This window comes from Ceratotherium simum, chromosome 4 (assembly GCF_057802395.1).
Source record: "Ceratotherium simum simum isolate JZ-2026a chromosome 4, ASM5780239v1, whole genome shotgun sequence".
NCBI lineage: Eukaryota > Metazoa > Chordata > Mammalia > Perissodactyla > Rhinocerotidae > Ceratotherium > Ceratotherium simum.
In genome coordinates this window covers 58,514,764-58,527,358 of record NC_141903.1, presented here as the reverse complement: position 1 = coordinate 58,527,358, position 12,595 = coordinate 58,514,764, and the positions used below count along the sequence as shown (strand labels likewise).

Genomic DNA, 12,595 nt, shown 5'->3' with positions numbered 1-12,595 from the left:
AATAATGGTGTGTCCCAATCTACAGCATCTTAGATTTAATGAAATTCCAAAGCAAATAATTGGAAACAACTTAAATGTCCAACAATAGGAGAATAATTAAATAAATAATAGAATATTATAATTACAAATCACATTTTCCAATGCTTTTTTTTTTTTTGGTGACAGCTTTATTGAGATATAATCTACACACCATAAAATTCACCCATGTAAAATGTACAATCCAGTTGTTTTTAGTATATTCATAGAGTTGTCCAATTATTGCTACAATCAACTTTAGAAGATTTTCATGATCTAAAAAAGAAATCCTGCACTCTTAGCTATTATCCTTCTATACTCCCATTAGCCTCAGCCCTAAGCAGCCACTAGTCTACTTTCTGTCTCTAAAAATTTGTATATTCTGGACATTTCAGATAAGTGGAGTCATATAATATGTGGTCTTTTGCGACTGGCTTCTTTCACTTAGCCTAATGCTTTCAAGGTTCATCGATGTTGTAGCATGTTTCAGTACTTCATTCCTTTTTATGATCAAATAATATTCCATTGTGTGGATGTACCACATCTTGTTTATTCATTCATCAGTTGATAGACATTGGGGTTGTTGACATCTTTTGAGTATTATGAATAACGCTGCTATGAACATTTGTGTACAGGTTTGTGTGAGGATATATGTTTTCAGTTCTCTCACATATATCTAGGAGTAGAATTGCTGGATCATATGGTAATTCTATGTTTAAGTTTATGAGGAACTGCTAGGCTATTTTCCAGTGACTACATCATTTCATGTTCCTACCAGCAGTACATAAGGGTTCTGATTTCTCCACATCCCTGCCAACACTTGTTATTATCTGACTTTTTGATTATAGCCATTCTACTGGGCGTAAAGTGGTGTCTCATTGCAGTTTTGATTTGCATTTCCCTGGTGGCTAATGATGTTGAGCATCTTTTCATGTGTTTATTGGCCATTTGTATATCTTCTTTGGAGAAAAGTCTATTCAGATCCTTTGTCCATTTTTTAATTGGGTTATTGACCTTTTTTTATTTTTATTGATGTTTTAATAGTTTATAACATTGTGAAATTTTGGGTTGTATATTTTTGTTTGTCCATCACCATATATATGTCTCCCTTCACCCCTTGTGCCCACTCCCCAACCCCATTGCCCCTGGTAACCACAATACAGTTTTCTCCATCCATGAGTTGGTTTATATTCCGCATATGAGTGAGATCATACAGTGTTTGTCTTTCCCTTTCTGGCTTACTTCACTTAACATAATACCCTCCAAGCCCATCCATGTTGTTGCAAATGGGACGATTTTGTCTTTTTTTTATGGCTGAGTAGTATTCCATTGTATATATATACCACATCTTCTTGATCCAATCATCAGTCGAGGGACACTTAGGTTGCTTCCACTTCTTGGCTATGGTGAATAATGCTGCAATGAACATAGGGGTGCATAAGCCTCTTTGGATTGTTGATTTCAGGTTCGTTGGATAGATTCCCAGTAGTGGGATAGCTGGATCATAGGGCATCTCTATTTTTAATTCTTTGAGGAATCTCCATACCGTTTTCCATAGAGGCTGCACCAGTTTGCATTCCCACCAGCTGTGTATGAGGGTTCCTGTTTCTCCACATCCTCTCCAACATTTGTTGTTTTTTGTCTTGGTGATTATAGTCATTCTAACGGGCGTGAGGTGATATCTTAGTGTTGTTTTGATTTGCATTTCCCTGATGATTAGTGGTGCTGAACATCTTTTCATGTGCCTACTGGCCATCTGTATATCTTCTTTGGAGAAGTGTCTGTTCATTTCCTCTGCCCATTTTTTGATCGGGTTGTTTGTTTTTTTATTGTTAGTTGTGTGAGTTCTTTATATATTATGGAGATCAACCCCTTGGGGTTATTGACCTTTTTATTATTGAATTGTAAGAGTTATTTATATAATCTAGATACAAATCCCTTATCAAATTTGCAAATATTTTCTCCCATTCTTCAGGTTGTCTTTCACTTTTTTGATAGTGTCCTTTGAAGTATAAGTTTTAAAAATTTTAAGGGAGCCCAATTTATCTATTTTTTCTTTTGTAGCCTGTGTTTTGATGTCATATATAAGAATCTATTGCCAAATCTAAGGTGATGAAGATTTTGTCCTATGTTTTCTTCTAAGAGTTTAATAGTTTTTGCTCTTACTTTTAAGGTTTTGATCCATTTTGAGTTAATTTTTGTCTAGGAGGAATGTGAGAAATACCTACATTTTGTATATGAAGAATACATACATTTTCATATGTGAGGAAAATGTCCAACTTCATTCTTTTACATGTGGCTATCCAGTTGTCCCAGCACTGTTTGTTGAAAACTCTATTCTTTCCCCATTTTACTCTTGATTTTGGCACCCTTGTCTTGGCATTGCTGTTGAAAACCAATCTACCACAGACACATGGGTTTGTTTCTGGACTCTCAGTTTTGTGTCATTGATCTATACATCTATCCTTTTGCCAGCAACACACTGTCTTGGTTACTGTTGCTTTGTAGTAAGTTTTGAAATTGGGAAGTGTGACTCCTCCAATTTTGTTCTTCTTTCTCAAGATTGTTTTGACTACTCTGGGTCCCTTGAATGTCCATATGAATTTTAGGATCATATTGTCAATTTCTGCAAAGAATGGCAGCTGGAATTCTGAGAAATGTTGTGTTGAATCTGTAGATCAATTTGGGGTAGAATTGCCATCATAACAATATTAAGTCTTCCTATCCATGAACATGGGATTTCTTTCCTTTTATTTCAATAATTTTTAATGTTCTAGAGGAATGATACAATGCAGATTTGTCACGAGGAAAATAGAAATGATATTTTTTGGTTATGGAATAATATGTGATTTTGATTTTATTTTTAAATATTTCTGTATTTTCCAAATTTTCAACAACAAGAATATCTTTTATATAACCAAAAAGAAGTTATTTTTAAAAGAAAATATTATTTAATTAAATATGCTCACATTCAAAGTATTTCATAAACATGGAATATGCTTGGAAATGGAAATGCTTGAAGGATTTTTCAATATACAGGAATATACTAATGTTTATTCTTGGTCATTTATTCATCAGAATTTACTGACTGAATGCTATGTGGCAAATACTCTGCTAGATCCTGAGTGTACTGTTTTAACAAAACAGACACGATTCCTGCCCTCATGAAGGCTACATCTAGTGGGAGAATGATAATAAATGGGCAAACAAAGTAGTAAACAGAAATGCAATTACAAATTGTAAACAGTGCTTTGGAAGAAAGCCATTGATACTATGATGGAGAATAATGGTAGGCAGAGCTAACCCACTTTGATATAGTGGTCAGGGAAGCTCTCTAGGACACCGACGTTTGAGCTGAGGCTTTGGGACTAGATATAACTGTAAGTGTTGGTTTTAGATATTTGTCAAAATGTTCAAAACAGTTTCTTAGACTGAAGGGTAAAAACAACAAGCTTTAAAATTCCAAAGGGAAATTAATTTCAACAAATAGAGTAACATCATCTCCTACAACATGATAAATAGGATCCAAAAAATTCAGTACCATAAATGTAGGGTTAAGTCATTGTAAAGTTAATGAAATGCACAGGAAGAGCCTGCTGTGGTCCCACTGTGCAGCCCAAATCCTGCCCTGTCCAAGCTGTAGTTTGGTTCCACCTGATGGTAGCTGTCTGCTCCAGCTTAAGTATGCATGAGGATGATTCTGGGTCCCTCTGGCAGGCTGGGAGTTCCTGGGCAGAAGCAGAAATTCCGGGAATCTCCAAATAGCTGATGCCTTTTTTGTCAGCTTGATAAGGAAGGTTGGGCCAAGAGAATATTGAAGAGTCAAAGCCCTATCGTTTACCTCCCTCTTCCTGAGATGGTGTACCCTGACATTTCGCCTCCTGGCCTCAGTCTATTTTCCACTTATCCTTCCTCCAAACATAAGATCTCCAGCCCACTCCTGTTTGAGAATGAGGGCTAGATGAAGGACTAACAGAGTTGAAAGTGGGTTATCATGGGGTTTTATTATATGTTTTGGTTGCTACTTGCCTACCCAATGGCCATTCCCTGCTTTTAGTAAGGGAACTCAGATTTTGTTTAGGAGGCAAGGTGACTAACTGAATTATATACTTCCTTGAACTGTGTTGCAAGTAGGCATGGTAAGGTGATGTAGTTTGACCAATAAGACGTCAATTAAGGAATTTGGGAAAGCTCTGCTTTAATGATATAGCCACCATTCATTTCAGCTTCCTTTTATACCTTCCTCCCTAGAACTTGGAGATGAGGCTGGAAAACAAGCAATCATTTTAAGACTATGAGACAACCACGAGGATGAATGCTTTATGTCAAGAATGGCAACGTAGAAAGATAGAACGAAGCTGGGCATTGCCACCACTGTGGAATGGCTGCCCCAGCCTGGATGGACCACCTCCAGACTTCTAGATGAGAAAGTCAACCCTTATTTGACTGCGGTTTTTCTATTTTATAGTTTATTTTATTCTATTCTATATAGCCAACTGAAATCCTAACAGATACAGCTGCATATCATGAGCATAAACTTATCTTTTGAAGAATCCGAGGTTTTTAAGGTTTTAATGTAGAAAGTCCAACTCATGTTTAATAAAAGAGAAAATTCACAGTACTCCACAACTTATCACCCACTGTAAAGTGGTCAGTAAAGGTCATTAAACAGAGGTAACACAAAGGAGCAGCTTCAGAGAGGGAGTCATTTAATGCCACTTATCTTCATTAATCCCACACCCCACACAATACCAAATAAACATGTATTTCAGGTAAAACTGTGCTTGCTATGTAAACATACTTCTAGAGAAGTTCCTTGGTGCCCCCTTTCAATAACAAGATTGCCATCCTTGAACTCCTCCTATTTGGTAATTTTGTCACAGTATAAAACAACTTCCAGGGTAACTCTGCCTACAGTTAAAGTTATGGCTTAGGGTTCATTACTGCACATATCTTTCAACTTTCATGCAGATATATTAAAGTGATGTGGCTCAAGGAATGATAGAGTTTTTTCCACTTTTGCCCCAGTGGGTTTCTACTCTAATCTGAAATTCCGTTTTACCACTACCCCCTTACACACAATGCCTCATCCTCCAAAACAAAGTTCTCAACTCATGCTTACAAAATTCCTTACTCTTCAGGGTAGATACAGGCACCATTCAAAATAATATGAGCGTTTGTACAGAAAGTGTAGTTCAGATAAAGCAATATATTAATAGATCAGATTAGAGGAAGGAAAGAAGAGAATTCTGCTAGTTTTCTATAGGCACTCTTGCCCATGTGAAATTAAATTCTTTTGCATCCTACTGTGAAGAATGAGATTGTTTTTATTATTGCAAATGAGATAATGGCCTTTCAAATACGAAAAAAACAACAAAAAATCTAAACTATATGATAAAATTTTTTACCCCAGAACCAAAACAGGGAAAGACTTCCAGATAAAAATCTATGTATAGTCAACTAGAGTTATATATTTTTTTCATTTTAGAACAGAATTACCCTATAAAGTTTTCTGATATCTTTGTAATGTTTCCCAATGAAACCTTAGAAAAGTAAAAAAATTCAGCTAAAAATTATCATAATTGAGTCAAGAGTCCCAAATAAATGATTATGTTTCTAATTGTCAAATTCTTACATGTCAAATTACCTGTTTCTGAAATCTTTTAAAAATTTTTTTGGAGAAAATTCTCCACTCGTTTTTTCTCTAAGTAGGCAAGCACAATCAGCAGGAGGCAGCCCTCGATGTTCAGAGATCTTTAGCATCACCAAGACAAAGGCTGAAGAAACGTAATACACAACTTAGGTTGCCTACTTCCTTGAAGGCAATTCAAATTTCGGCGGGCGCGTAAGGTCTTCAGCGCCCTGTGCCAACCTTTCGTAGAAGCATACCGTAAAACATTACGATTGCCTTCTTCACCATCAATGTCTGATAAGGGATAAAAATTTAGGCAGAAGTAATTATTTTGCCAAACCCTGTGGCTTCAAGCCGCAACACCGCCCCTGCAGGGGATCTGGAAGCAAACACCGCGACGGTTATGAGAGGTCGCTCAGGGGTGCCCCGAGACCCCACTGGAGGCTCATCTGGTTAGCGCGCGGAGCCGCGGTGGGGAGTAGGGTCTATATTCCAGACTCACCTATAAATTCCCAGTTTGCGCCAGAGCGCCTCGTTCCCCTCAGGCTAATAGGTTTAAATTAATAATGAGTGGCAAAGCATGCCCATTCTTTGGGCTCCCAGGTTTGGAACGCAGGGGCTGTGGCACACGAAAGTTCTTCACAGCTTGTTTTCATGTCCAACTCTGTCACTGAGAGCGCATCCCTATCCTAGTCCGGCCCCGGGGCTGTCCACCGGGCAGACGGACAGATCGCTGCCCGGTGCAACATCTTGACACCCAGGAGCCCGAAGCTGCAGGGCAGCCCCTCCTACCTGGGGCAAGCGGCCAGAACTCATTTCCCCACAGGCAGGAGCGCTCCGAGACCTGGGGAAGACTCGCATCCTAAAGAGATGTCTCCCAACGCCCAGACAAAGACAGCGCAGGGAAAAGTTGGAACAACTGGCACCACCAGAAGGCGAGCAGATCAGCCCCTCGGCCTCGGTGGCCGAGCCGGCGACGCGCTGTTAGAGTCGCAGCCAACTTTTCCCATAAGCTTCTGAGCAACTTGCTGGAAGTTGGGGCGAGGAGGCAGAGAACGGGTCCAGGGCAGCGCGGAGAGGCTGGTCGCGCCCCAGCCGGTTTCGCGTACCTCCCCGAGTACCTGCTAATGTAACCGTCGCCGTCGCCGTCGCACGTCTGGAAGAGGCGCCGCATCCTCTCCTCCTCGCCGGTGCTGGACGTGTCGCTGCTGCTGCTGCCGCCGCCGCCGCCGCCGCCGCCGCTGCTGCCGCCGCTGGCGCTCCCCGCCGCCGCCGCCATCATGCGCCCGCTCCCTGCTCGGGAGGAGGAGGACGCGCGGCAGGAGGAGGAATCCGCGAGGCGCAAAAGCTCTTCGCAGCCCCGAACCTGCCTGACAACCGAGCATGCCCAGTGGCCGCCGGGGCGCTCCGAGCGAGGGATTCCACCTCTCCGGGTTTTGCCCGGTTTGGGAAGATGGGCGCTCTGCAATCGCAGGAGTAGACACCTTAGGGGAGAGGAAGGAGGGGAAGGTGGCTTGTGGAGTCAGGGAGCCAAGGGTGGCGACGGGGACGCGAGGGGAGTCAGAGTACACAGGAGGCCCCCGAAAAGGGTGTCAGCTCCGTGCATCGGGCCACGACGCAGGCCCCTGACACTTGGGGATGCTTCAGGCAGAGAGCGGGTGTTCTCGTGGCGACGGGGACGAGAGGGGAGTCAGAGTACACAGGAGGCCCCCGAAAAGGGTGTCAGCTCCGTGCATCGGGCCGCGACGCAGGCCCCTGACACTTACGGATGCTTCAGGAAGAGAGCGGGTGTTCTCCCGGCAGAACTCTTCTGACTGCCGGGAGTCGTGGATCCCTTTTTCAGAAAAAAAGATAAACACTCCAGTTTTGCAAACTCAAAGTGGTGCTCGTGGTCCCACTCTGCAGGACTGAGTTCTGCACCCATAGTCCCAAATGAAATCCAGAATGGCTGGCAAATTTATGCATTTTTTAAAATCTGTCAAGAAGTCTGACCCTCCTTAGCTCTGACTGGTCTTCCACTCTATACTGGGAACAATCTGCGCTCCTGTGTAACATTGTGCACGTTTGGTCCGTTTCCGGAAACAGCTCACTCTCCTGACCTGGCATCAATTTGCCCCAACAGCTTTAATAACATCAAGAACGAACATAATAGATGGTCTCATTTGATCCACACAAGAAGCCTGAAAGATATCTCTGTTACTATTAACTTAGGATTTAGGAGATGGGTAACTACCTCATAGCATTATCTTGGTTATAAAATAAAACAGTATATAATGCACTTAGGACAATGCCTAGCACCTAGTAAGTGCTCAATAAATATTAGCTGTCACTATCTCCAATTTACAGAATAGAAAACTGAAGCACTGAGACTTGCTTAAGGTTCCAGGCTCAGTAAGTGTTAAGGCAGAGGCAAGCCGAGGCAAGCACTCTAAAACTCCAGAGCAGGAGCCCTTAAACACCACACTATCCTTCCACCATAGCAGAAAGAGAACCACAATGAACCAATTTGTGGTTTAGCAAATGACTCATTATTCTGTCCCAGACTTTCTGCCAGAGGTCTATCAAGTCCTGTGGTGGTTTTAAAAACCTCTGCAGATTCTTGATTCATCAAGAGGTGGAGTCTGTCGCCTCCGCTTAACCCTGAGTGGGCCTTGGCGACTGTTTGGACTCCAGAGGCCAGGTTAGAAAAGAAAATACAGATTCCACCTGGCTCTCTCACTTGGGACACAGACCTTTGAAGTCCAGAACTGACTTGAAAGAACTTTGGCCACCCTGAAGCTGCCATGCTGGAGAGAGCATACAGAGAGACCACGTCAAGACAGAAAGAGATGTCCAAGGAGCCTCAGCTGTTCCAGCCTCCAGACGTTTGAGCCTTCGCAGCCCAGGTGCTAGACAAGTGAATGAGTGAGCCTTCAGATGATGCTTGCCCTAGACGCATGACAGACTCCGAGCAACAACTGCATGAGAGATTCTGAGCAAAAACTGTTTAGCTGAGCCCAGCCAACCCCCAGAAATATGTGGTAATAATAAAAGACCGTTGTTTTTTTAAGCCACTAAGTTTTGAGGTGATTTGTCATGCAGCAATAGATAACTGGAACATGTCTGTATAGCTTGGGACTGTCTGCCAGGTCATAAGGAAGGTGTCTCTGCCCTGTTCTCTCCTCTCTCCACCCTATCCACCCATTCCTACTTTAGACCTCTTTAATTCTGTAAGTTCCCAGTATTTCAGGGTACTTAGAATTGTATGATGAATAGGATGTCATCTTAGAAAAATTTTGTCAATATATCCAATAATATTTGCTTAAAAATGCTACTAGCAACACAAATATTCCTGGCTACAATAGAACAAGGACCAGTGCCCAAGTTTCTAAACATAAATAAATGTTTAAAAATCTTAATTTTTCATGGAATAAAACTTTTATTGTTGTCTGACAATACAGTCAGATGGGAGTTGTTACCCTCAAATCTTCCTACAGAATTGATGGTTTGTGCAGAAAAAAGAAAGAAAAAAAGCCTTTTTCTAAATACATCACTGTATGGAGAGTATGGAAACCCAAAGGATTTTCCAGGATTTGAGTAGGTCTCTTCATAACCTCGCTTGATGTGTACAGAAAGTGGAGTATAAACTCAACCAATTACATTTCAAAGCAAGGAATGTTTTTCTCCTGAAAGAATATATGCATGACAGCTCTGGAGATTTAAATTTAAACCATCTTGATTAAATCTGAACCCACAAGAAGTGGATCTTGACAAATTCCTAAACAACATTTGCTCATGCTTGGGTAACTCAGAAATGGCAGAACAGATAGGTTCAACCTTTCAGAAAAGAATTTGCTTCTTAGCTGATATGAAGCATATGAAATTACAGCTGAAAATGTTACTAGGGGAAAGAGAAATTTGTGAGACATTGAAAATAGAGATGCCATATGAATATAAAGATGATAAATGTAAAGTAGGAGCTTGGAATGAGAGCAATACCCATGGCCATAAATCTAACAGTTCTGGTTATGTCATAATTTCAAAGGCTTTATGTATTTATCTGAGATGAGTACATAGCTCAACGTCGTCGTCCTTATCCAGTTTTTTTTCTTGTCGGTTCCCTCTTGGTTATAATAACACTTCATATTTATATAGTACATTTCAAAATATGCTGTATACTTTATAAGATATACTGTCTTATATATCTGAAGTTACCAGTTAAAACAAAACAATGGGGCCGGCCCTGTGGCTTGGTGGTTAAGTGCGCGCGCTGCAATGCTGGTGGCCCGGGTTCGGATCCCGGGTGCGCATCGAGGCACCACTTCTCCGTCCATCCTGAGGCCGAGTCCCACATACAGCAACTAGAAGGATGTGCAGCTATGATATACAACTATCTACTGGGGCTTTGGGGGGAAAAAATAAAATAAATAAAATCTTTAAAACAAAACAATGGCAGTGCTGTGCAAACTTGATTACTGAGTGCTTGCCCTTCCAAATTCTGTTTACCTAGACTAGGACTACATGCTGGAGTTGGAATAAGGACCCCTTTGGTAACCTCTGCCCACCTTTCTCTCTCTAGGGCTCTCTCTGAACCCAGCTAAGTTCCCATATCGTGCAGGAGGACTTCCTTCACCTCCCAGGTGACAGTGATCACCCAGAGCTCTCCTAGCTTGAAGCACACGTTTTGAGAGCAGAATCATATAGTTTAATGGTGATTTGCTTCCCGTACCCACCAATTATTTATTATTAAATGAGGTTGTAAACTGAGAGAACAGTGAGGTGGAGTTGAGGGAGCTCGACTAACTTTTATTCAGCCCTTATCACAAACCAGTAAATAATCAGATCATTAATCAGATTTAAATGTTTAGAGCCAGCCCTGATGGCTAGTGGTTAAAGTTCAGTGCTCTCACCGCTTTGGTGGCCCAGGTTCAGTTCCCAGTCGTGGAACCACACCACTTATCTGTCAGTTGCCATGCTGTGGTGGCAGCTCACATAGAAGAACTAGAAGGACTTACGACTAGGATATACAACCATGTACTGGGGCTTTGGGGAGGGAAAAAAAGAGGAAGATTGGCAACAAATGTTAGCTCAGGGCAAATCTTTCCCAGCAAAAAAAAGAGAAAGTTTAAATACTTTACCTTACTTAATTCTATCTAGTGAGGGAAGATATTTATCATCCTTATTTATGGGGTGGGGGTTGGCCACATGCCCAAGTAAAGAGCTAGACTCAAACTCCTATCTACCTGTCAGGCCCATGTTCTTCACATTTACTTCATATTGTCTCAACATCAGGGTCAGTGCTATTCATGTTAGGCATTACACTTTTTGAGAAACACTGAAAAGAGGTAACAATGATAAGCTTTATATTTATATATTTGTTTCTTATATATATCTTATATATTTATAACCATAAGAAGTCATCATGAGCTTTTATAATCTGTCCCAGGTTGGTTCTCTGGGAAGCAGGCTCTAAGACAGAGTTTCACGGGCAGGATGCTTACTAGAGAATGCCCTTAGTGCCCAACATGTGTGTGAGGGAGGTGAAGGGAGCAGGACGGGACAGAGGGAGAAGTCACGCTGTGACACAGGCCCCAGAACACCCTTGTTTGACTTCACAGAAGCTGTGGAGCTAAAATGGCCTATATTAATTCCCTGTTACTGTTGTAACAATTCATCACAAACTTAGTGGCTTAAAACAAAACAAATCTATTAACTTACAGTTCTGGAGGTCAGAAATCAAAAATGAGTCTCACTGAGCTAAAATCAAGGTATCAGCAAGACTCTATTGGAGAATCCATTTGCTTGCCTTTTCCAGCTTCTAGAGGCTGTCTGCATTCCTTGACTCTTGGCTCCTCCCTCTATCTTCAAAGCCAGCTGAGTAGCATTTTCAAATCTCTCTAACTTGAACCCCTTATCTGCCTCCCTCTTAACTTTAAAGGACTCCTCTGATTCTACTGGGCCCACCCAGATAATCTAGGATAATCTCTATTTTCAATTCAGCTGATTAGCAAACATAATTTGTTACCTTAATTCATCCTTGCCATGTAACATAACAGATTCATAGGTTCCAAGGATTAAGATGTGGATATCTTTAGGGGGGCCATTATTCTGCCTACTACATTGTCCATCCAATTATCCTGTACTGAAATGAAATGACTGGATTTTTATACCTCTGCTTCAATCAGTCAATGGATGCAGAGCCACATCCCATGGGATCCACAACCCAGAAAGGTTGTGATCTTGGCAAGGTGACTCTCTGTAGCAGAGTTAATTCCTGAGGGACTGACAGCTGAAGGTTGTCTTCTGACAGCACTCTTAGAAGCTGGGCAATGAGTCCTTTCTTGAAGGGAGAATGTGATGGTGTGTCCCATGTTCATCACAGGTCACTTCTTAAGCCATTGGGTCCACTTGTTCATGTGTGTTTGGGGAGCATGTCTTCCAGGATTCTGGTGGGCCTCTTTGTCTGGGGGAATCTTTAAAGAGGAAATTTAGTGTGAAAAATTACAGTCCCCACTGCTGCTGCAGGTCTTCAGGTCCAAAATGCTACTCCCTCCCCCACTACCAAGTCTAGACTCTTATCACCCTCAGAGAGCTGGCCTAGGGTGCTTACCTGGTGGCACAACGCAGATCCTCATCTCTGATTGCTATGCTTGTTCATTTACTGTTACAACTGGACAAGGGAGTATGAAGAGGTGCCCAAATAAATCACCTGTGTGCTAAAAATATTCCTCTTTGCCCTATTATGTAACTGTAGCCATGCCTCTTCTTGATGATTATGGTTAATTACCTCAGTCAAGATAGTGAGTCTTCTTTTTGGCTGCTGATATCTGTATCCCTTAGTGGAAGTAGCCTTCCATTGGAGAACAGGGCTTCTAACCCTGCAGAGGTGAGAGCTTTGGGGACAGAAGTCACAAATTTCCTAAATGGATCATGGGGAGTCAAGGTAAGTGTGGTCACTTCTGCTTCCAC

At 41.8% G+C, this 12,595-nt stretch overlaps 1 protein-coding gene across 2 annotated transcripts in view; it reads right to left on the bottom strand.

The window, feature by feature from the left end:
* MCC (MCC regulator of Wnt signaling pathway) overlaps positions 1–6,944 on the bottom strand; it is a 405,732-nt gene extending 398,788 nt beyond the window's left edge. The window contains exon 1 of one of the 2 annotated variants that reach the window (XM_087429918.1): positions 6,757–6,944. In XM_087429918.1, coding sequence (XP_087286044.1) covers positions 6,757–6,929 — 173 coding nt within the window. In that variant the 5' untranslated portion in view covers positions 6,930–6,944. The remainder of the gene's footprint in view (positions 1–6,756) is intronic. The other variant, XM_004420305.3, reaches the window with a different exon arrangement.
* Positions 6,945–12,595: the final 5,651 nt, after the last annotated feature.